The sequence below is a fragment of the Phyllostomus hastatus genome, unplaced genomic scaffold, assembly GCF_019186645.2.
Source record: "Phyllostomus hastatus isolate PE091 unplaced genomic scaffold, TTU_PhHast_1.1 phas_scaffold_345, whole genome shotgun sequence".
Lineage (NCBI taxonomy): Eukaryota > Metazoa > Chordata > Mammalia > Chiroptera > Phyllostomidae > Phyllostomus > Phyllostomus hastatus.
In genome coordinates this window covers 17,292,664-17,316,947 of record NW_025334024.1, presented here as the reverse complement: position 1 = coordinate 17,316,947, position 24,284 = coordinate 17,292,664, and the positions used below count along the sequence as shown (strand labels likewise).

At 47.7% G+C, this 24,284-nt stretch overlaps 1 protein-coding gene and 1 pseudogene across 1 annotated transcript in view; both read right to left on the bottom strand.

Moving 5' to 3' along the window:
* Positions 1–24,250, bottom strand: part of RANBP10 (RAN binding protein 10) — a 61,184-nt gene extending 36,934 nt beyond the window's left edge. Inside the window, exons 1-3 of the mRNA XM_045818437.1 lie at positions 23,970–24,250; positions 23,069–23,180; positions 915–967 (exon numbers count right to left, since the gene is read on the bottom strand). Coding sequence (XP_045674393.1) covers positions 915–967; positions 23,069–23,180; positions 23,970–24,204 — 400 coding nt within the window. The 5' untranslated portion in view covers positions 24,205–24,250. The remainder of the gene's footprint in view (positions 1–914; positions 968–23,068; positions 23,181–23,969) is intronic.
* Positions 10,533–10,680, bottom strand: LOC123806203 (annotated as a pseudogene).
* Positions 24,251–24,284: the final 34 nt, after the last annotated feature.

Here is a 24,284-nt window from a genome sequence, read left to right as displayed (position 1 = left end):
CAAAGACACAGGGACTTCGCCTGCCTCCACGACAGTGTCAGGGCAACATGCACCACGGCACTTCTGCCACTCAAGGCCAATAGTGGGCCTTCTGGTGGTGGCTTTCTCTCCCCTCAACTGTGTTCAGCCCAAGGCTGGGCATGACCACGGGGCAGAAAACAGCTGGAGGGGGACTCAGTCGTAGAAGAGTCCCATCTGCAGGCCCCTAAACATTCCACAGATCTGAGGCTGCTTCCAGCCCAAGTCTTGTACACATCCTCCTATTTATTAAGAAGTTGCCTCTCCCTGGCTGTTGTGGCTCAGTGGATTGAGTGCCGGCCTGCAAACCCAAAGGTTGCCAGTTTGACTCCCAGTCAGGGCATAGGCCTGGATTGCGGGCCAGGTCCCCAGGTAGAGATGTGCGAGAGGCAACCGATCAATGTATCTACCTCTCGCACGTCGATGTTTCTCTCCCTCTCTCCCTTCTCTCTAAAAATAAAGAAATAAAATCTGAAAAAAAAAAAAAGGAAGAAATTGCCTCAACTGAACACGGGAGGCCACATGAAGACTTTGGTCTTCAACGTGGTGAAGCAACAAGGAGCCAGTGCTGGCAGCAGCCTCACTCCCCGTGTACGCCTGAGTCCCAGGCTAGTCAAGCAAAGGCCAATGGGAGTGAAGGCTACTGAGGTGTGGCCCCACTGAGAACAAGTTCAGGTCACTTGGTTTTGATCGCAAACAGTTCAAACTCCATGAATGACAATCACTTGCCAATTAATTGTTGGAATGGAATGGGCCATCCTGGCCCAACCTTTTAGGACCCTCTACCCGACAGCCTGGTTTGCACGGTCCTTTCCAGCCCCTCAGCTGCCGCCATGACTCTCATCACAGAGTGGATCAGGAGAGCAGAACAAATGTTCTCCTAACCAGTGACTCACCAGGAAGTCTGTTCATGTTGACGCCTTGAGCTGAGAGTCCTATTCCCATGTACCTTCAAAAGAGCACACACAAAGGTTTTGGTTAGCAAATAATTATGCATTTCCATCTTCAAATACTTCTTGGTAAAGGACAGAAAAACAGGAAAAGCAATGCTCTTTTAACATACTAGTGGTTCCTGGAGAAACCTGACATTTTGATTTTCCATGGAGTCATCTCAGTGCCTTAGGCAGCTGAAGAAACAGGAGGTTGTACCTGTAACCAGGAACCACGGGCTTCAGTGTCAAAGAAAAGTTTCCTGAATTCACTGCTTCCAGTCTCATGGTTTCGGGCTCCAGCTAAGGCAGCAGGGTCTATTCCTAAGAAGCGCCTAAAGTAAGGAGCTCAATTCTAGAAAAGCGCTTGGCAGAGCAGTGCAAGATCAATCCCACAGAGACAAGCCGCTCTGCAGCGAGGACCCGGACGTGGAAAGGGTGCAGCCAGGCACGATCTCTACAGGATCTCCAAGACCCCTTGTACAGAGCTTCTTGTCTGGGCCTCTCAAAACTCACTACCCTTGTCCCGTACATCCCCTGGCCTCCCCAACCACCCCAATGGTGAGCCCCCCAGACGCACTCTCTCACCTACCCCACCTATCCCCCTACCCCAGGTGCTGAAACAACAACGCCACCCACAGCCAGGCGGGGCCCATGCTGGGCAACTCTGCCAAAGATACCTCAGTGACACTCGGGAGAAAAAAGACATAGGGTTTTTTTTTCATAAGGCTAAGCCAAAAAAGGAAATGAAAAGGTTTTTTTAGTCTAAATGTTTGTAGTGTTCAAAGAAATAGTGAGGTATTTCCCCAAGAACTTAGGAATAAGAGAATCAAGTCATCACCTTCTAAGAGTAAAATAGTAGAAGCCCGCACGTGATGTCTGATATTAACCACATGTGAATGTCAACAAGCAGTTGAGGGCTGAAGGGTAACTTCATGGTTGCATAACAATGTGAAGGTACTTAATGCCACTGAACTGTGCACTTAAAACTGGCCAAAAGGGGCAGAGCATTTAAGATCTTGCTTCCTGGCAACTACTGTCAGTTTTGCTCAAATAAACTCTTATAAAAATCCAAAATGGCAACTTTCATGTTATGTATATTTTACAATAAAATATATTTTTTAAAGCAGTGACATAGGGTTCTCTTATTTTGACCATTTCCCAAGTGGCTGTACACTTACATTTTGATTATTTTTTTATTTTTTTTAAGGTTTTATTTATTCGACCTTTAGAGAGAGGGGAGGGGAAGGAGAAAAACAGGGAGAAAAACATAAATGTGTGAGAGATACATCAATTGTTTGCTTCTTGCATGCCCCTAACTGGGGACCTAGCCCACAACCCTGACTGCGAATCGAACCAGCAACCTTTTGGTTCGCAGTCTGGTGCTCAACCCACTGAGCCACACCAGCCAGGGCTTGATTATTTTCTATTGTAAGTAATTCTGCAAGGAACCCTTCCACATACATTTCCCTGTGTTGGACTATTTCTTTCCTCTCCCAGCACGTTCCATGCACCCGGGTGCCTGTTTCCTAACACCACCCGAGTCCCCACAACATGGCACTCCCCTCCCTTCTCTGGATGGCCACGCCACTGAGTTTTAGAAGAGCAGCCCCGACCACCCAAATAAAGGATCACGCAGGGAGGAAAGGCTGTGATGCAACCACCTTCTCTGAAACCAGCTACCCCACCATGGACGGCAGGAAGCAGGAGAAGGCACCAGCCAACACATGGCCCTGGTAACTTGGTCAGCAGGGGTTAGAGGAAAGGGGAGAAAGGGGAAAGGAGAGAAGAAGGAACAGACTTCAAAAAGGGACTTCCATGGTTCAAAGGACCTGGAGACTCACAAACTGCCTGCCTACCTCCTGACAGAAGGGGACCTTCAAGGACCATCAGGAGCAGACGCTGTGTAAGCCCAATGGCAGGATTCCCACATTTTCCCAGAAAAACTTTCCCAGGCCAAATAATTAGCTTCCTTACTTTACGTGTTAGAAGCTGCCAAAAGCTGGTCTTCATTCCCTCAATGCCTCAGCTGACTCATCAGCAAATGACCCCAACTACTCTGCAGCCATCAATCTAACACATACAAGTGCAACAGAGCCAGAGGTTTACCTGACTTGGGTGCCAGCCCAACACTCTGCCTTGCCGGGAGGGGCCTGGGCCTCTGCCCGACACCACCTGTGATACAATCCCTGGCTCACAGGCTTCCTGACACTAAGATGAGGCCTTGTGTTTGGAGCTATGTGCTCCTGGGTGACCCTTGACAGCTAAGGCTAATGCAGACAGGGCAAGTCAAGGGCCACCCAGAAAGGGGATGCTTGGTCATCAGCAACAGGTCTCTGGGTCTACGACTTTCCATGGGAACGGGGAACTGCTAAGGCATGTGTGCTCAAAACACAAGTTGCTCAGGCCTCCCCATAGGGGATGCTTCTTTAACCTTTGGCAGCTAGCCCTCAACACCTTCCTATAGGCTCTCTGCCCCACAGGTCAGGTAGTGTTTACTAGCGAATAGCCTGGGAGCTATACATACTCCAGGTTCAACTTGCAAATCCAAGTGGGTGAGCTAAGGACAGAGCAGCCAAGGAGGCCAGTACCCACACTTGGGCGTCATGCTACCGCCAGGTGTCAATGACACCAGGCACCGCCCCACAGGAGCCTACGCTGCTTACCAGGTGCAGTCGGAGCTGAGTCGCTGTTCAAGGGAAATGAATCCCATCTCTTCAAACATCAGGTGACACTAAGTCTTCTCCAAAAACATGATATTCTAAAACTACAAAAAAGATGCAGCCTTCCCTCTTCTAGCAAATCTTCATGCACTTGAAAACTTTCACCTAACCAGTCTGAGATAAGCAGAGAGGGTAAAGCTGACCCCACAAATATACTAAAAAACACTAAATTGTATACTTTAAATGGGTAAATTATATAGAATGTTAAATTACATCTCAATAATACCACACAAACTAGAAATAAAAGGGAACATCTCAACGTAATCAAAGCCATCTATGAAAAGCCTACAGCTAACATCAAAGGTGAAAGACTGAAAATTTATCCTCTAAGATCAAGAACAAGACCGAGATGCCTGTTTTGGCCATTTTTATTCAACAGGGTATTGAAAGTGCTAGCTAAAGCAATTAGACAAGAAAAAAAGGCATTTAAATTGGAAAGGAATAAGTAAAACTATCTGTTCACAGACGGCATGAGCTTACATGCAGAAAACCTTAAAGATTCCACAAAACAACTGTCAGCAAAGACCAGCATACGAAATCAACAAAGTTGTAGGATACAAAATAAACACACAAAAAGTAGTTGTGTTTCTATACACTAACACTGAACAATCTAAAAAAAATTGGGTTGCAGGTTCAGTCCCCGGACAGGCTGTGTTTGAGAGGCAACTGATCAATGTTTCTCTCCCTCTCTCCCTCCTTTCCCTTCCCTTCTCTCTAAAAAGAAATAAGTAAAATTTTTTTAAAAAGAAGTATATCTCATTTTTTACAAATACTGTTAAGATGTCAGTACTACCCAAGAATACATACAGATTCAATGCCATCCACATGGGATCTCAAGGGACACTGAATAGCCATAACAATTTTGAAAAAGAAGAAAAAGTTGGAGGAGTCATACTTTCTGATCTCAAAATTACTACAAATCTATAATAATCAAAACAGTATTGGTATTGGCATAAGGATAAACATATAGACCAATGCAACAGAGTAGAAAGCCCAGAAATAAACCTTCAGATATGTGGCCAGCTGATTTCAACAAAGGTTCCAAAACATTCAACTGGAAAATGATAATGTTCTCAAGGAATGTTGTCAATACAACTGAATACCCACATGCAAAAGAATGAAGTTGAACCCTTACCTTGCATCATATGTAAAATTAACTCAAAACGTGTCAAGGATCTAAATGTAAAACCTAAAACTGTAAAACTCTTGAAGAAAACATATGAAAAAATCTTCCTGACATTGGAATTGGCAAGGATTTCTTTGATATGACAGTCAAAACACAGGCAACAAAAGAAAAAACAGATAAACTGAACTGCACCAAAATTTAAAACTTTTGTATATCAAAGGACATAATCAACAAAGTGAAAAGGCAACTCACAGAATGAGAGAAAACATTTGTAAACCGTGTATCTAATAAGGCTTTAATATCTAGGATATACAAAGAACTCTTACAACTCAACAACAAAAAAGTTGCTCAAAAATGAACAAAGGACTTGAATAGATATTTTTCCAAAGAGATACAAATGGCGACTAACCACATGAAAAGACACCCAACATCACTAATCATTAGGGAAATACAGACAAAACCACAATAAGACACCACTTCACACCCTTTAGGATGGCAATTATTCGAATAAATAAAACAAATGCTGGTGAGGATATAGAGAAATTGCAACCTTTGTGCATTGACGGTGGGAATGTGAAATGGTGCAATCGCTGTGGAAAACAGTATGGCAATTAATTATATAGTAATTACAAGTTTGAAAAATTAAACATAGGCCCTGGCTGGTGTGGCCCAGTGGACCGAGTGCTGGCCTGCAAACTGAGAGGTCGCCAGCCAGGTCCCCAGTCGGGGGCGAGCAAGAGGCAATCGACTGCTTCACACACCAATGTTCTCTCCCTCCCTCTCTCTCCCCCTCCCCCTCTCTCTGAAAATAAACCAATACAATCTTTTCTAAAACATCAAACACAGAATTAGTATATGACCCAGCAATTCCATTTCTGGGTATATACTCAAAAGAACTGAAAGCAGGGACTTGGGCAGATACTTGTACACCCGTACTCATAGCAACGTCATTCACAATAGCCCAAGGGTGGAAGCAACCCAAGCGTCCACTGGATGACTTGATACAAGAGAATGTGGTACATACACAAAGCAAAACATTATTCATTCTAAAAAAGGAAGGAAATCTGACACATTCTGTAACATGGAAGAACCCTGGAGGACATTATGCTAAATGAAACAAGCTAGTTACACCCTGGCAGTTACGCCCCGGCTGGTGTGGCTCAGTGAATTGAGTGCTGGCCTGCAAACCAAAAGGCTGGCAGTTTGATTTCCAGTCAGGGCACATGCCTGGGTTGCAGACCAGGTCCTCAGTTGGATGTGCAAGAGGCAACCAATCAATGTTTCCCTCGCACATCAATGTTTCTCTCCCTCTCTTTCTCCCTCCTTTCTCCTCTCTCTAAAAATAAATATATAAAATCTTAAAAAAAAAAGGTAGTCACAAAAAGCCAAATACTACATGATTCCACTTACATAAGGTATCTAGAGTAGTCAAATTCATAGATAAGAAGAAGAATGGTGATTGCTAGGGTCTAGGGGGAGGGGAGAAGAGGGAGTTAATGTTAATGGTACAAAAAGTTCTGGAGATGGATGATTGGTGATGGTTGCACAACAGCATGAACTGCCTTAACACCACTAAACTGTACACGTAAGGATAGTTAGCCCTGGCCCAGTGGCTCAGCTGGGTGTCCGTGCACCAAACGGCTGTGGATCCCAGCCCCGGTTAGCACATAACCTGGGCTGCGGGCTGGACCCCTGGCTGGGGCGCACACAGGACACAACCGACAGATGTTTCTCTCTCACATCAATGTCTCTCTCTCCCTCTTCCCCTCTTCCCCTCTCTCTCAAACATATCCTTGGGTAAGGATTTTTTTTTAAAGAATGGTTAAAATAATAAGTTTTATGTTATGTGTATTTTACCATGATGAAATAAAATACATACATATCAATACTACTGTTTTAAAAATAAAGTTCAAGTCCACTATCATCAACTGTAACATCTGTTATTACATAAAGTCTTTTTTTCTTTTCAAAACTGGGAATTTAGGATCTAGGGAGACAATACTGTCACCTGCCCTTTCACAGGTATCATCTTCAGCTAAAACCAATAAAAACCCAGTTCCTGGACATGTGCTTATTCAGTTCTGATAACCCCCAAAGACCAAGCCCCAAACCCAAACACCCAAGCACAAGAGATAGAGCCTAAGGTTACAGGCCCCAACCCTGGGTCTCGTACCACTTTGGACAGAACAGACGCAATGCCTTCCTCCCACCTCAGAATGCAGGGGCTATGGGAAGAAGCCCCCAGCCCTCAGAGAAAAAGCAGAGTCACAGCAGTGCTGGGCACCTAACGGACACTCAATAAACCCTGAGGTTCACCCACTCTCGGGCTGGCGAAGAACCTTATCACCCAAGTCACAGGCTCTCTCCCAGCCACATTTCAATGGAACTGCAGTTTCTAGCTGGTGTGAAGTCACAGCAGAGGTGTGTGATGGGTGAGTGAGCCCTGAATTCAGTTTCAGTGTCCCTAGTACTCTTCTCCCCTCTTGCAGTCACCTCACTTTACCTCTGTGACATTACATGACTTACAGCCACAAAGCTAGTGATATACAGGCAGAGGAAAATTCACTTCTCCATTCACTCAAGAAAAATCTAAGCAGACCTGAAGTTCCCTCTCAACAACAGTGGGTAACGTGTGTAGCGCTTTGCTAAGTTCTGGACCAATGTGGTCCCGGCTGCCCAATAAGCTGCCAAGAATGAACCAAAACAGTAAGAGAGGGCCTAACAAAAACCCCACACCCAAGAGTGTTCTCCAGGACACTTAGAGTAGTACCTCTGCATCTGCTGATCTCCAGTGGTCCTTGAAAATAAATGGGTTATTGAGAGCTGTTTGATCCTTGCAAAAGTTGAGTAACTCAGTAAAAACAGGTGTGATAACTCTCTCTTTCCAGAAACCCTTCCAGACATTCACCAGTTCCAGAAAAATCCTCTGTGCCCAGTGTGGTGCTAGGGACACAAGGGTGGAGGCTTGGACTCAGCTCCTGCCCTCCACTGGTTCCCAGTGTCAAGTCAGGGGCAGGCCAGGGAATCAGGGCCTGCTGACCTGGGGACCCCAGAGGCACTGGAGGCTAAGCCAAAACCTCAGAAAGGAGAGGAGGGGAAAAAGAGGAGTGTGCTCCATGCAGAGGCAGAGGAATGTGCTGAGGCGCACAGGCAAGAGAGCAGCCCCATGGTCGAGGAACTGAGAAAAGATCAGTGTAGATGATGGGTCACAGCTTGGGCAGACCTAAAAGGAGCCAAAGCTGAAGCAGGAAAGAGAGGCTATTCACAGCCACCTCCAGACTAGTTGAAGGAGCCCGAACTTCATAGGAGATCAATGGGAAGCTACAGAAATAATTTAGAAAGGATGCAGCTGATCAAATACCTGATATTTGGAAAATGGATGGAAGAGGCAAAACTGGAGGCTGTCAAAATCGCCCGCGGAGGAGGACAGGGCTGGACAAGGCCAGGAGCGGTGGGGACGGAGAGACATGGGAAGAGCCAAGTCCTCTTTAGAACCTGGTGAACTCACTGGTTCAAGGAGCAGCTGCCCGGGACACCGTCCAACACAGACCCGTCACCAAAGTAGGGGCAAGTCTCTGAGACCCGCGTGGAAACTCTGCAGCCCAAGTGCTTAGTCAGGTGGAAGCAGCAGCCTTTCCCCAGCTCTGCTCTGTCCCTAACATTTTACCCTCTGCACAAACATCTGAACTGGACACACACCTGCATCACAGCAAATGCATCAGACAAACCCAGATTCAAATCCAACCTCTGCCTCTAAGGTCCTCATGTGCCCAAGGGAACATCACATGGCTTAGCCCAGAGAGCCCTCAGTGTGGCCACCGAGCAGGACCTAAGGAGCACCCGGGCACAGAGCCGGGAGCACTGCTGGTGGACGACTCTCCATTACTGCATGCACTGGAGGTTCCTCTAGCGTTGGAATCCGATGAAGGATAGTAAGCCGTTCTTGAAGGCCCAGATCTTGGGACACCTAATGCCTGTTTACTTGGGACTGCAGAGCTGAAAGCAGGTGAGCATCTGCTTCCTTCTTGGTAACAGGTCAGGTGGTACTCAGGGACACTAACCTAATATACAGATTGCCTTGGACGCCTGGGAGTGAGGCAACGAGGGCTCTCGCCCCCGAGCAGGTGACTGGACGAGACAGAGCTAAGCTCCTCCACACTTCACGTCTCCACCAGGGCCCTCTTTTCAAGCAACAGCATATATCTGAGGAGCCTGGGGAGAAAATAATTTACCCCCTCACAAAATACAGCAAAGTGGAGAAGAAATAGTGTTTGTCAGAGAGGTGAGGCAGCCATAGTGCAAAGGGACAACAAACGAGTTCTTCGTGGCAGTGAGGCCATGAGTCGGCCTCTACCTTCTCAGTTTCTGCCCTGCATGCCAAAACCACAATGCAAAGCTGGTGCTAGAAGAGTGACTCTGCCTCTCTGTTGGGCACCAGAGAGAAGAGGGCAGCAAGCAGGCGCTGCTCAGGCCAAGCTGGTCTGAGATCTACCAGAGAACAGGACAATGGGGGGGGGGGGCGGGGGGCAGCAATTGCAGCAAAGGCACTAGGCCAGGGGTGTCAAACTCATTTTCACCGGGGGCCACATCAGCCTTGCAGTTGCCTCCAAAGGGGCCAAATGTAATTTTAGGGCTGTATAAAGGCAACTACTCTTTAACAGTTAAGCGACGGCTCTGCACTGTTGCAGAGTAGAAACAAGGTGCCGGGCCGGATAAAACAAGGAGGAGGGCTGCGTGTTTGCCTAGGCTGTGCCCCAGGCTGACTCAAGAGCCAGGTCCACCCCGAGGCTCTCACCACCCACCGCAGGCAGTGGGGCCAAGCTGGGGCCCTGGAGAACAGCCTGCCTGGAGAATGAACTGGTGGCTTCTACACTACCCTCCACCCTCCTCTGCTGACTCGCTCACAAAGCAACTGTCTGCTGAAACCGCTGCAGTCATGCGGGGATGCGAGCACACTTGTCCACTTGGATCCTGTTTTTCTCTTTGTTTTCCAGATTTTCTATAATTAATAGAAATTACTTTGATAGTCATAGAAAAATGCATTTCAACAGCCAGCTGATGGCCACATAGCGAGGTGGTCACACATTTCAGAGCCAAGGGAACGCACTGGGGCCCTGGCCTTCCTGGTCAGTTTCTCGGTACATCCAGTTCCCTGAGTCTTGGCAGGAAGGCAGCACATCTTCAGAAGCAGCAAGAAATGGTAAAAATCCCTGCTTAGCCCTGACAGGCGTGGTGCAGTTGGTTGAGCGTGGTCCCGCAGAGCAAAAGGTGGCCAGTTCGTGTCCTTGCCAGGGCACACGCCTGGGTTGTGGGCCTGGTCCCCCGTTGGGGCGTGTGTGAGAGGCAAGCAATCGGTGTTTCTCTCCCTCTCCTTCTCCCTCCCTTCTCCTCTCTCTAAAAATAAATAAAATCTTTTTTAAAAAGTCCTGTACTCCTGGCTGGTGTAGCTCAGTGGATTAAGCGCAGGATGTGAACCAGTGCCGCAGGTTCGATTCCCAGTCAGGGGACATGCCTGGGTTGCAGGCCATGACCCCCAGCAACCGCACATTGATGTTTCTCTCTCTCTCTCTTTCTCCCTCCCTTCCCTCTCTAAAAAGAAAAATAAATAAAATCTTTAAAAAAAAAAAAGTCCTGTCCTGGCTCAATGAATTGAGTACTGGCCTGTGAACCAAAAGGTTCCTGGGTCAATTCCTGGCCAAGGCACCTGCCTGGATTGTGCACCAAGTCCCCAGTTGGATGTGTGCAAAAGGCAACGGATACATTGATGTGTCTTTCTCTCTGTTTTTCCCTCCCCCTTTCTAAAAATAAAAAAATAAAATCTTTAAAAAATAAATGAAATACATTTTTACTACACTTGATCTAAGCCAAAAGGCCGAGAAGCGATAAAAATAAAATAAGTCCTTGCTTGGCAGCGGAGCTGGGGCTCCAGTCCACACAGCACCCCAAGCATCCCAGGCTCGACCCTGAGCACCCACTCAGAGGACCTGTTGCCATGATACGGGATGAACACATCTCCAGCTGACTAGATTTCTTCCACAACCTAGGCAGTCCTGGTGGTAGACAAAAGACAGGACCTTAGAAATTGAACCTCTGGACTCTCACACCTTCCAGAGACCTACAACAAGGCCTGGAAGGAAGACCAACACTTTGCTGTAATCCCCCACCCAGTCCTGAGAGACAGTTTGGAGCATTCCACAAAAGGAAGGTCTTTGGCAGCAGTCTGGCGTTCCCTTTCTGCCTCCTGAAGAAAAGCACCTGAAGAGTTTTAAAGTGACAGCAATATTTTACAGCAGGGGTCCAGAGACGACACCCCAGACCTGATGCCTGGTCTCAGACACTCCAGCTAATTCAGCACTGTGGGTCTTGGATTTCACCCCACATCTCGGGGTTCCTATCAGAAGAGGAAAGATTGGACTAATGGGCTCCTGAGTTCCTTCTCAGCTCTGACCTCGAGACTTCGGTTCTTGGCAGAATAATGTCTGTGTACGGTTGCAAATGTGCTATGCCCAAGGTGGGGCAGACGCTACAACAGCAATAGAAGTCCCCACAAAGACATTAAAAGAAAAGTACGGAGCAATACTCATATGCCTTAAAAATATAGATGCAAACACCCTCCATAAAACAGTAGCAAACAAAATACAGTAACATTTTAAAAGGATTACACACCATGACCAAGTGAAATTTATCCCAGGAAAGCAAGAGCGGTTCGACATAAGAAAATCAATCAACAGAATAAACCACGTTAGTAGAACAAGTGAAAGAAATCCACATGATCATCTCAATGGACACAGAAGCAGCACTGGACAAAATCCCACATGCCTTCATGACAAAAATACTCGAAAGACGAGGAATGAAAGGGAACTTCCTCAACCTAACAAAGGGCATTTATGAAAAACCCACAGCTTCCCATCTCAATGGCCAAAGACTGGAGGACTTCCCCCTGAGATCAGAAACAAGACCAGGAGGACCACCTTCCACCACTGACACTCAATACCTCATGGAGGTTCTAGCCAGTGCACTCAGACAAGACAAGAAACAAAGAGGCATCGAATTTGAAAGGAGTAAGTAAAACTACCTCTATTTGCAGATGACATGATTCTATATATAGAAAATTCCAAAAAGTACAGAGAGCGCCTACAAGAGCTAATATACAAATCAGCAAAGTTGCAGGATACAAGATCAACATACAAAAAGCAGTTGTGTTTCTTTTTTTAAAAGATTTAATTTACTTATTATTACAGAGAGAAAGGGAGGGAGAGAAACATCAATGTGTGGTTGCCTCTTGTACACCCCGCACTGGGGACCTGGCCTGCAATCCAGGCATGTGCCCTGACTGGGAATTGAACTAGAGACCCTTTGGTTAGCAATCCAGTGCTCGATCCACTGAGCCACACCAGCCAGGGCTGTGTTTCTTTTATACACTAACACTGAACAATCTAAAAAGGAAATTAAGCCCTGGCTGGCGTAGCTCAGTGGATTGAGCGCAGGCTGCGAACCAGGCATCGCAGGTTCGATTCCCAGTCAGGGCACATGCCTAGGTTGCAGGCCATGACCCCCAGCAACCGCACATTGATGTGTGTGTGTGTCTCTCTCTCTCCTTTCCTTCCCTCTCTAAAAATAAATAAATATTAAAAAAATAAAAAGGAAATTAAAAAAATAATTCCACTTACAATAGCATTAAAAGATACTTAGAAATAAATTTAACCAAGGAAGCAAAAGACTTGTACACTAAAAAGTATAAAACACTGTTAAAAGAAATTAAAGAAGACACAAATCAATGGAAAACTATCCCATGTTCATGGATGAAAAAATTAAAATTATTAGCCCTGGCTGGTGTGGCTCAGTGGACTGAGCATGGGCTGAGAACCAAAGGGTCACCGGTTCGATTCCCAGTAGGGGCACATGCCTGGGTTGCGGGCCAGATCCCCAGTGGGGCCACGTGAGAGGCAACTACACACTGATGCTCCCCTCCCTCTCTTTCTCCCTCCCTTTCCCTCTCTATAAAAATAAATAAATAAATAAAACCTTTAAAAATTTAATATTATTAATATGGAAAATATTGTTAATACTTTCCAAATTGACCTACAGGCTGAACACAATCCCTACCAAAATTCCAACAGTCTTTTTTGCAAAAATAGAAAAGCAGATCCTCAAAATCACATGAACTTGCGAGGGACCCCAAGTACCTAAAACAATCTTGAAAAAAGAACAAAGTTGAAGGATTCATAATTCTTGATTTCAGAGCTTACTAAAAATTACAGTAACCAAACATTACTGGCATAAGGTAGACATACAGACCAATGAAATACAATTAAAAATCCATAAATAAACCCATAAAACTATGGCCAAATTACTCATGACAAAGATGCCAAGTCCATCCACTGAGGAAAGAATAGTCTCTTCTACAACTGGTGGTGGAACAACTGGATGTCCACACGCAAAAGAATAAAGTTGGACCCCAACTTGCTACCATACATAAAAATTATTAACTTAAAAGGAATCAATGATCGAAACTGTAAGAGCTAAAACCATAAAACTCTTAGAAGAAACAGGGGAAAAGCCTCACGACCTTGGATTTGGCAATGTATTTTTAGGTATAACACCAAAAGCATGAGCAACAAAAGACAAAATAGACCCTGGCTGGCGTAGCTCAGTGGATTGAGCGCGGGCTGGGAACCAAAGTGTCCCAGGTTCGATTCCCAGCCAGGGTACATTCCTGGGTTGCAGGCCATAACCCCCAGCAACCGCACATTGATGTTTCTCTCTCTCTCTCTCTCTCTCTCTCTCTCCCCCGCCTCCCTCCCTTCCCTCCCTAAAAATAAATAAATAAAATCTTAAAAAAAAAAAAAGACAAAATAGATAAACTGAACCTTATTAAAATTAGAACTTTTATGCATCAAAGGACATTATCAAGAAAGTGAAAAGATAACCTACAGAATGGGAGAAAATATATGCTATTCATATATCTGATAAGGGTTTAAGATCCAGAATATATAAAAAATTCCTGCCCTGGCTGGTGTGGCTCAGTGGACTGAGTGAAGGCCTACGAACAGAAAGGTCGCTGGTTCAATTCCCGGTCAGGGCCCATACCTGACTTGCAGGCTGGGTCCCCATTTGGAGCATGCGAGAGGCAACCAGACGTTTCTCTCACACATCAATGTTTCTCTCCCTCTCTTTCTCCCTCCTACACCCTCTCTAAAAATAAATACATAAAATCTTTTTTAAAATTCCTGCAAATCAACAATAAAAAGACAAACAACCCAATAATAAAATAGGCAAAGGACTCTCCAAAGAAGATATATAAATAGCCAATAAGCACATGAAAAGATGCTCAAGATCACTAGTCATTAGGAATTGTAAACCAAAACCACAATGAGATAGCTACTTTACATCTAGGATGGCCACGATAAAAAAAGTGCCGGTGAGGGTGTGGGGACACTGGAACCTTGGTGCTCTGCTGGTGGAGAGATGTACCATGGTGTGGCCGCTGTGGAAAACAGGTGGTTTCTCAAATAGTTAAACACAGGATGATCCAGCAATTCCCCTCTTTAGGGCCCTGACCAGTGTGGCTCAGTGGACTGGGACCAAAAGGTCGCCAGTTCAATTCCCAATCAGGGGACATGCCTGGGTTGCAGGCCAGGTCCCTGGTTAGGGGCGTGTGAGAGGCAACTGATCCATGTTTCTCCCACACATGTACGTTTCTTTCCCTGTCTTTCTCCCCCTTCCCCCTATTTCTAAATAAAAAAATAAAAATTAAAAAAAAATGAAAAGAGCAACTCAAACAGGTACTGGTATGGCAATGCTCACCCCATCATTATTCTCAAGAGCCAGAGACGGCAGAAACCCAAGTGTCCATCAACAGATGAACGGGTGAACAAAACGTGGTTCACACAAACTGCCCTACAAAGGAATGAAATCCTATTACGAGCCACAATATCGATAAACGTTGCAAACCTCACACTAAGTGAAACAAAAAGCCAGACATAAAAGGACAAATGCTGTCTGACTGCACTTACATGAATTATAGCTAGGCAAACTCACAGGGGCAGAAAGCAGACGAAAGGTTACCAGGGGCGGAGAGGAGGGGGGCACGGGGAGTTATTGCTTAATGGGTACAGAGTTTCTGTTTGGAGTGATGGAAGTTTTGGAAATAGATAGTGGTGATGGTTGCACAACACTGTGAATGTAATTAATACCACTGAACAAACTATTTAAAAATGGTTAAAATGGCATATTTTATGCCATATACATTTTAACACACACACACACACACACACACACACACACACACACACAGAGTCACCAAGAACACCCCTTTGGCTTTGCATGCCAGCATGAACCCCATCTGGCTTTTCTGGGGGAGACGAGTAGGCCTTGGCACGCAGCACAGTGGAAACCATCAGAATATTCTGGCCTCACGTCAAGGCCAGAAAAAAGAAGTCCCTTGCTGCAAGTACACAGCAGTTGACAAAAGTGAAAAACAAAGACCTAGCTCTTTTTACTCTCCATCAATGTCTTAGTTGGAAGGTGGATTTCATGGGCTGGCACGCACATAGGCACTTTTAGTAAATGTTGCATAAGGTATATGAACTAATGACTATGGAACTTAATCATTGTTAATTTAAGCTCTATCAACTGCATGTCTCCAGGCCTACAGTGCTCTGGTAGGGAGTGACAAAGAGATAAGAGACAAGCTCTCCAGCCTCAGGGCGGGTGGCTTTTGGGGGACTGTAGAAAGGTACCAGCTCTGCTGTCATAGTCTGGTGAAAGGGCCAGTCACCGGAAGTCCCTATCCCCTGCCCCAGACCCCCAAGGAGTTACTGGAATCTCACCTGACAGTTTGATCTTGACATCTAACACCTTAGCCACAGCTCAGCAGCTGGCAATCTTGTTCCCATCAGAACCTGCCCCAGATAAAGAAATCAACAGCCTCCGAAACAGAGATCTCAGGGACCGTGGTTACAAAACGCTCCCTGCGAGATGTTTCAGGTAAAACACCAACGGACATTTAGGTCTGAAATGAGGGCTAGTATTTGGTGCTGAGGGTTTTATTTCATAGTCTGATGGTGCTGCTTGAAGCCACAGTCCATGACACTGGCTACTGTGCGAAAGCTGCTCCCCCAGCAGCCACACCCCACCCTACCCCTCTGCCAAGAAGCCACCCAGCCACCCACTGAGCCCAACTCTGTGCAGGCCCCCAGTGAGAAGGAGGCATTGCAGAGATTAATGAACCAAGCATGAACACCATCCAAGGAAGAAGAGGCCTGAAGACAACGGGACTTTAAGACAGGATGTGCTTACAAGGAAGGTAGGTCCTTCAGAAGATGCATCCACTGCCACCAGCACCACCAAAACACCCAGAGCACTGGCTGGGTGGCTCAGTTGGTTGGAGCATCATTCCATATACCAAAAAGGTTGTGGGTTCGATTCCCACTCAGGGCACATACGTAGGTTGCAGGTTCCATCCTTGGTCAGGGCACATACAGGAGGCAAACCATCAATGTTTCTCCCTGTCTCTCTACCCATCCCTTCCTTTCTCTTTAAAAAAAAAAAAAACAATGAAAACATCTTCTGGTAAGGACTAAACAACAACAACAACAACCAGCTATAACTACTGATAAACTTCTGGCATAATAGATGTTACGAAAACATTCTATAAAAGATCCATGCTGCTCTGGCTGGTGTGGCTCAGTGGATTGAGTGTCAGCCTGCAAACCAAAGGGTTGCCAGTTAGATTCCTGGTCAGGACACATGCCTGGGTTGTGGGCCAGGTCCCTGGACCTGGGTGTGCAAGAGGCAACTGATCGATGTATCTCTCACGCTTTGATATTTCCCTCTCTTTCTCCCTCCCTTCCCCTCTCTCTAAAAGTAAATGAATAAAATCTTTACAAAAACAACATAAAAAATAAAAGTCGCATGCCAATTTCAGACACATGGTTTTGTAAACTGGATTATAACCAGTTCTATTCACCAAACCATCCCTCTGCTTCTTTGTTTTTAGTTCGGCTCCTCCTCAATATCGTCCTCGAGCTGGGCTCCTCAGACCACATGGGCACAACCGCCCTTTTCCTCTCTCCACCTCTTCTCGCCTTCCAGCTGCCCCCGCCCTGAAGGCCAGTCTGTTTTGTCTCATAATGAAACTCTGACCAAAAAATAGCGGCTGCCTGGTGCACTGTGCAGTGAAAAATCTTCTGGGGCTCTGTCCGGACAAGAATGAATGCTGCTTCCCCTACCCGTGTGGCTCCGCTGGCTGGGCATCATCCTGCAAGGCTAAAGGTCATCAGTTCAGTTCCCAGCCAGGGCACACACCTGGGTTGCAGGTTCAGTCCCTGGTCAGGGTGTATACGAGAGGCAGCCAATAGATGTTTCTCTCTTATGTCGATGTTTCTCTCCCTCTTTCTCCCTTCCTTCCCCTCTCTCTAAAAATAAATTAAAGGCCCTGGCTGGCATAGCTCAGTGGATTGAGCACGGGCTGGGAACCAAAGTGTCCCAGGTTCGATTCCCAGCCAGGGTACATTCCTGGGTTGCAGGCCATAACCCCCAGCAACCGCACATTGATGTTTCTCTCTCTCTCTCTATCTCCCTCCCTTACCTCTCTAAAAAAAAAAAAAAGTAAATAAATAAAATATTTAAAAAAAATTAAAAAAATAAATTAAAAAAAATTAAAAAAAGAATGAACGCTGTTATCAGTAAAGTTTTCCATGGAAGCTGAGTGGCCAGTGGGTGTATTTGCCTCACTTGCCATCCAGAACCTAAAGCAAACTTCCCTGGCATCCCAGGCCATCCCTCAGGTCCCAGAGGTAGGAGAGGAAAAGAGCCCTCGAGGTGTGCAAGAGACTTACCCAGCCCCCACCTTCCCCTCCACAGTACCCTGGCCCCTTCATGACAAATGGGCTGGGCCATGTTCCATCAGCAGGCCCTCTAGCCCCATTTCTAGCAATGGAGCCATGACCTTCCCTTTCAATTACAACAAAACACTGAGGATCCTGGAGCCACGATGACATTTCCTGTGAATTTTGCACAGAATTTCTGAAGGGGCAGAGTGACAGCCCTGCATTTAGCCATCGTGTTACCTGTCCCTTCCCAGTGATCACTCCCTTCTTTCCAACCTGATCCTGGACAGCAGAGAGCCAGTCTGGGGCCCAGGCTTCCTCCCAATGAGCCCAGAACTGGATGCATGCTGCGCCTGCCGTGAGGAGCTGCGTCCACCCTCCTATGCCCCAGCCCGGGGAGCTCCCATTTCCCCGCTAACAGGGGATCTCCCTTACACGGTGACCCACCTCAAAAAAAGACCAAACATTCCAGAAAACAAAAAAAGAAATGGGGGCAGGAAGCAGGGAGGGTTGTGTGAAATGAATTTTAGAAACTTCTCTAGAGGCTAATCCTTGACCAAGGAAGTCCCCAGCTATAAGGGAAAAAGCCACACACACCGCACTCTCAGCCTGCAGTGGAAATCAGATGGTGACATATGTTGAGGTGGGGGGGGTCCCAAGGAGGCCCAGACGTGCTCAATGCAGGATTGGGTCCTGCCAGAGAAACAGACACGGTGTGGACTCCAGGCCTCTCACCCTGTGGCCAAACAGACCTGGGGATTAACCCCCAACACAAAGCAGCAATACAACGCTCCAAGATGCTCCGGAGCCCGAACGCTCTGTGTCTCCGTAACAGTGCACTGTGTTACTAGGGAGAGACGCCGTCCAAGGCTCAGCATCTCCCCATTACGCCGTCAGTGTTGGGGGCAGTCAAGGAGAACAGGGCACAACTGCCACCTGTACCTGCCTTGGGCAAGGACAGCACCTACTTTCCAGGGCAGGCAGAATGAGGCCTTTCCCAGGTCCACAGAGAAGTGCCACACTTCTCAACAGCACTATCCAGTGCACCGAGATTGAAGTGGGGGACCCAGGGGCACGGTCCCGACGTGGACAGGAGGACCTGAGCTCTGGTGGCTCGCTACACCAGAACTGTGGTGGGTGAGATCCTAACTGAACGAGCGGCTCTCTGCGGTTCCACAGAAAATCACAGATAGTGTTGTCTTTCACTGCTGTCTTGGCAAAACCAAAACGCCAGAAATACCGGCATATGCAGAGTCCTTTCACCTCTGAGAAGCCTCTCCAGCTACCAGTTTTCAACATCCCACCTCTGCATCTCACCCCGCAGAACGAAGGCCAGCCAAGAAAGAGAAAAGACAACTGCTGTCGGAAAACCAGGCACAGAGGCGAGCACCTAAAGCCGCTGGCCCATGCTGGACAGGGCTCTCAGCCAGAGGGGCCTGGCTCACCCAGGCCAGAGAAGTCTCTTCTCCCCCATCCACTCTCGGAAGTGTAAACAGATCCAAAGTCCTCATACCCTGCTACTGCCCTCAGGATAAAGCCCATGCATGCTCCTTGCCCACACAGCACACAGGATATTTCTGATCTGGCCCCTGCCTATTCATTCTCTGTGTTCCACATCTTTTATGCACTGTTCCTTTTGCCTGGAGCATCTGTTTCTCATTTTATTCACTGGAACCAACTCATCCTTCCAGATTTAGCATCATCAGCTCTCTGTGAAGCTTTCCCCAAACTCTCAGGTACAGGAGGAAGTCCAACCTCTGGGTTCCTCCTGGGTGTAGTACACACCATGACTGGCCTTTTCTTCACCACTCTGTGAGTTCAAGTACAGGTATATCTGCCTGCTCTCTAAGCGGACCTCACGCCTGTGCTCCTGGGGCCCAGGCCTAGAACTGGGTAAGACAATGGGTGCCTCGCTGTGGTACACGGAATTCATGGCTGTATGCACTGCTGCCTGGCCGAAGGAAGTCAGCCTGCAAGTGCAAGCAAAGGTGGCGGCTGTGGCCGGAGGCCCTGCTCAAGGCCTGTGAGCCAACTGCAGAGAACCCCCACAACTCCATCCTGTGCTCCAGCCCGGGCTTGCTGTTCTTGGGTAGAGCCACCCATCACATGTCAAAAGGCCGCCACCGCTGGGATGAAGTTACAGTCTATTTTGAGGGTCACCCTGGAGCATCTGTCAGCCCGGCCAGCCACACCCTCCATGTGTCATCACAAACTGCCAGGGACACCCACAGGTCCACGAACTCTGAGCAAGTCATTTCCCGCAGCGACCCTCGGCCTCAGGGCCTCCTTGGCTTCCTAATGAGACCAGCCCAGACACCCTTATCTCCTGGCCCCACTGGCAGGGCTCCGATGTCTGCTCACCCCGGCAGACCTGCTCCTGGGGCTCCCAGCTCTGGTGACTCGGCAAAAAACAGCTGAATCCCATCGGCCCATGCCACACTCTTAGCTCAAATGTAAGCCCCTCCTTCTCCACTGTCTCTTATGTTTGGGGAGCACCCAGCAACCTAACTCAAGCTAGTTACCAGCCTGGCTCTCATTTTAGGTCCAAGAGTTCTCACCTGCTGGGAAACTCATACCCATCCCTCAGAACCATGCCCAGGCTCTGCCTCCTCCTGCAGAGAGCCTTGCGGTCCATTCTCTGCTGAGTCGGTCACAGGCTCCTAAGGATAAGGCTGGCCTGGGTTGGCTGTGCCTTTGTTCGCCCTGCACCTAGCAGGGCCTAGCACCCAGTAGGTATAAATAAATACTCTATGAACACTTAAAATGAAACTGTTCCAATTAGATGAACTTAGTGTACTTAGTATGTTTTTCTATAAAGGTATCATAGAACAAAGACCTTTCTGGAAAACAATGATACTGATAACAGGGTTCACGAACACCTTTTACAAAAGAGGCTCATGCTCAAATTTATAGAAAAACACATTTACAGCCCCGGCTGGTGTGACTCAGTGGATTGAATGCTGGCCTGAGAGCTGAAGGGTCGCCAGTTCAATTCGTAGTCAGGGCACATGCCTGGGTTGCGGGCCTGGTCCCCAGTAGGGGGCATGCGAGAGGCAATTACACATTGATGTTTCTCTCCCTCTCTTCTTCTTTCAAGAAATGAATAAAACATTTTAAAACGAAAAAAAGGAAAAAATCACACATTTACAGATTCAACGAAATGGTAAGTCAATCAAACCCAGTCCAGACTTGTCCGGCCCCACTCAGCACTAAGCACCTTTTACTCCTGTCCCCTAAGAACACTGTGATCCCCTAAGAATCCAACTGGACATTCTATCACTCTACCCCGGGAAGGAATGCAATAAAGAAAGGCAGTGGCAGCATGGAGAGACATATGTCTGGGATCAGGCAAGGACATCTGACAAGTGAGGCCACCCTACTGAACACCCTCAGCCCTGAACACCCGCAGCCAGGGCAGGTCACCAAACATCTCAGGGGCTCAGGGCTCACCCACAACACAGGTCCATCATCATCTGTCCCAGACACTTTCCAGAGATGCTGTGTGTATCAACCAGATGATGCAGAAAAGCTACTCAACCAGCTAACACTTGAGTCATGCACCAAACCTGGGGCAGAAACACACCTCTAACACTGACAGGTAACAGGAAACAGGCAGATTAATGGTCTGTCCTGACACTGCCCTTGGTCTCCTGGAAACCACGACTGGCCCATACCAACATCTGGCTACACCCTGGCCACAAGAAGGCGCTCAGAAACTCCCTAAAAAGGCCACGATGGGCTGTTCACATACTCCCTATTTGACAGTGGTCAACTGAAGCAGGCCACCAAGGCATACATGACCTGGGACCTTTTTAAAACTGAGGTTTCCAGGTCAGCTCATTGGCTACAATTACTGCATGTAAAAATGCCAAGAACAGAACCTGGGAGGAGATGTCCAACTTTGTTTAATTTTACAGGCAACACCTACAGTGAGGCAATCTAACAAAGACTCGGGACCTTTCCAGCAAGATCCACTTACAGCTGAAACATTAAGAGTCAGCTAAAGGAACCTAGGTCTCTACGTTTAAACATTCCCCTTCTGAAAAACGGTTCTCTTCTCTCATTAACTCTGCTGTTTTCTATGATAAGGATTACAGAGAAAACAATCCATTTTCCTTCCTACAAGTTTAAGAAATGCCCCTTGGTTTCCTTGGCCATATGAGACTCCAGCGCCAACATTTCAGTCTATACTGTAACTCTTTTTGCAGTGTTTCCTTTAAGAAGCCATTCTCATTCACAACAGTTCAAACACATTAATAATCCATGCTTTTATCAGAGGGTGGAAAGGGAAAATACAAGTTTTAAAGCTCTCCAATAATACAATATGTTTCCTATCTGTAAACACACTAGATGGATATAAAAGTAAAAAATACAGTAGCTTGCCATGATCAGGATTCAGGATCACAGAATTCTGGGATTAAAAGCAGCGTACATGCAGGCCAAGCTCCCCACAGCACAGAAGAGGCAGGGATGTTACCATGTCACTGAGAAAGCAGGCAAAGCTCTGACTCTGGCAGTTCTGCCCCCATTATAGCCCCCTGGCACCACAAGGGGACAGTTGATGTCTAAGAACACACAATCAGGGCTGGCACGAAGGTCACGGTGGTGGGGTGGGGGTGGGGGGGCAGTTGGCAAACTTCCTACATCAGACCTAAGAGGAAAGCCTTTACAAGACAGTTGCAATCATGCTGTTTCATAACTTCAACACCTGCTTTGTCACAATCACTGGAAAAAAGGGAGACTGGGAAAAGGAAGAAGAAAAATGAAAAATCTTCCCTCTGATTTCCTGTCTTCTTAGATCACCCTAAAATAGGGAGCCTCCCTAATGCTGACTTCAGTGAGGGCCTTCCTAAAGCTGGTCCAACTGGTGTTCGAGTCCCTAGAAAAACAAGTTTATGCACAGCATAAAGTCACCTGACTCTGACCCTGTGCCTGCTGTTTACCTGGAAATGACAGGCCAGTAGCTGCCGCAGCCGTGATGAATGCTGTGGACACTCTACTATCCCTTTGAAGGCTACTGGGGCCTCTTTATGATCACATGCCATAAAAAAGAGAACCTTAAAAACAGCAAGGGTGTGAAAGGAGGGAAGTCACAAACACCACACTTCAGTGGGGGGAACCCCAAGCTGGACGCTGAATTGTTAATGCAAACTTGTTACTTGTCTCCCTGACCTGTAAGGTATCTCATTACAATATCACTAAAGAGAAGTCCCCTCCTCTGCCCCGCAATGCACCTACTTGCCATCAAGGACTGATGCTTAGACCAGGCCGTGCCCACAGTCAGGTGACAGAGGTGGCCCCACTATTCAACCCTCTGCAGCCCAGACCCATGTGGCTCAGCAGCTTACAACACTCATGAGTGTCAGCCAGGAGACCTGGAACTCTGACCACGGGGAATAGCTTGGTGTTGGGGGAAAGAAGCGGCAAGGAGGGACTTACCCATCTCTTCCTTTGCTGACAATCTTCACCTCAAAGTAATAAATGCCACAAGCAGCAGGTATGGGGTGGGTGGCACGCACTGAGGCAGCATCTTTGTGATTTTTGCCATGACCTAATTGGAGAGGGCAAGGAATACATTTCAGCACAAGAAAATGCAAATGGGGACCTCATTCTTCTCTGCTCCATGGCAACTTCAGCACTCCATGGCCAGAGGAAGCCCTTACACAGTCTAAGGAATAATCAGACAACAACTGAGCAAACACATGGACCTCCCACCTTCGGCTCACCTCCTCCTGAGAATAGCAGCCTTGCCTGAGACTTAGCTGAATACAAACCAAAGGAGGCTACAGGCAATGTGGATGCAAGAGAGAGATTTCCCACTGCTGTTAGCAGTCGTCTCTCCAGAATACAGGCAGCCCACCTGGGAGACCAGGAGAGGAAGAGGCAGCCCTGGAAGACACCCCCCCAAAACTTTAGCACAGAACCCCAGGAGCAGTCTGTGAGTCTGCAGGTGAGCAAGCCCCTAGGCCTCTGGCTATTGGCGAAGATATAATCATCCCTTTCTTCAGACACTGCTGAAACTAAGCAATGGTGAAGAAGGGCCCAGATGGAGTTGGAGCCATCCCAGGACAAGCAGAAAGGCTCTCAGGAGGGAGGTCCAACCCAGCACTGGGTCTGGACACCTGTTGCAGTTCTCTTGACATAGGTGCCTCTAGGATGAGCAGACGAGGCACTCGACCCTCGGCCTGGTCAGTCCAACCACCCTGGACACCCGCAGGGGCTGAGGCCTAACTCGGAACACAGAGCTGGGGAAGGGGCGTGGTGGGCTAGGGGATGGGCAGCACAGCCTCCCCACAGAGGCTCTGGCCTTTCCCCCCGCCGCGGCAAAACAGGCCAATACCTTTGTAGTGGACGCGGAGGTTGCCCTGGGAGAGGCCGATGTAGTTATACTTGTCCTTGGGGCTCCAGGAGCGCGGCAGCGGCGTCTCGTGCTGGTTGACCGCGGGGTACAGGCGCTGCAAGCGCCGACTGAGCTCCTGCTCCCCTGGGGACGGCAGCCCGCCCCCAGCGGCCCCGCCGGAGGAGTCTCCAGCCTGCGGGCTCCCAGCTCCAGTGTCCGCCGTCGCTGCCGCCATCTTGGAGGGAGCTGCTATTGTGTCACTGGGGGCGGGGAGGAGCGGGACCAGATCCGCCCCGCTCAGCCAATGATCCGGAG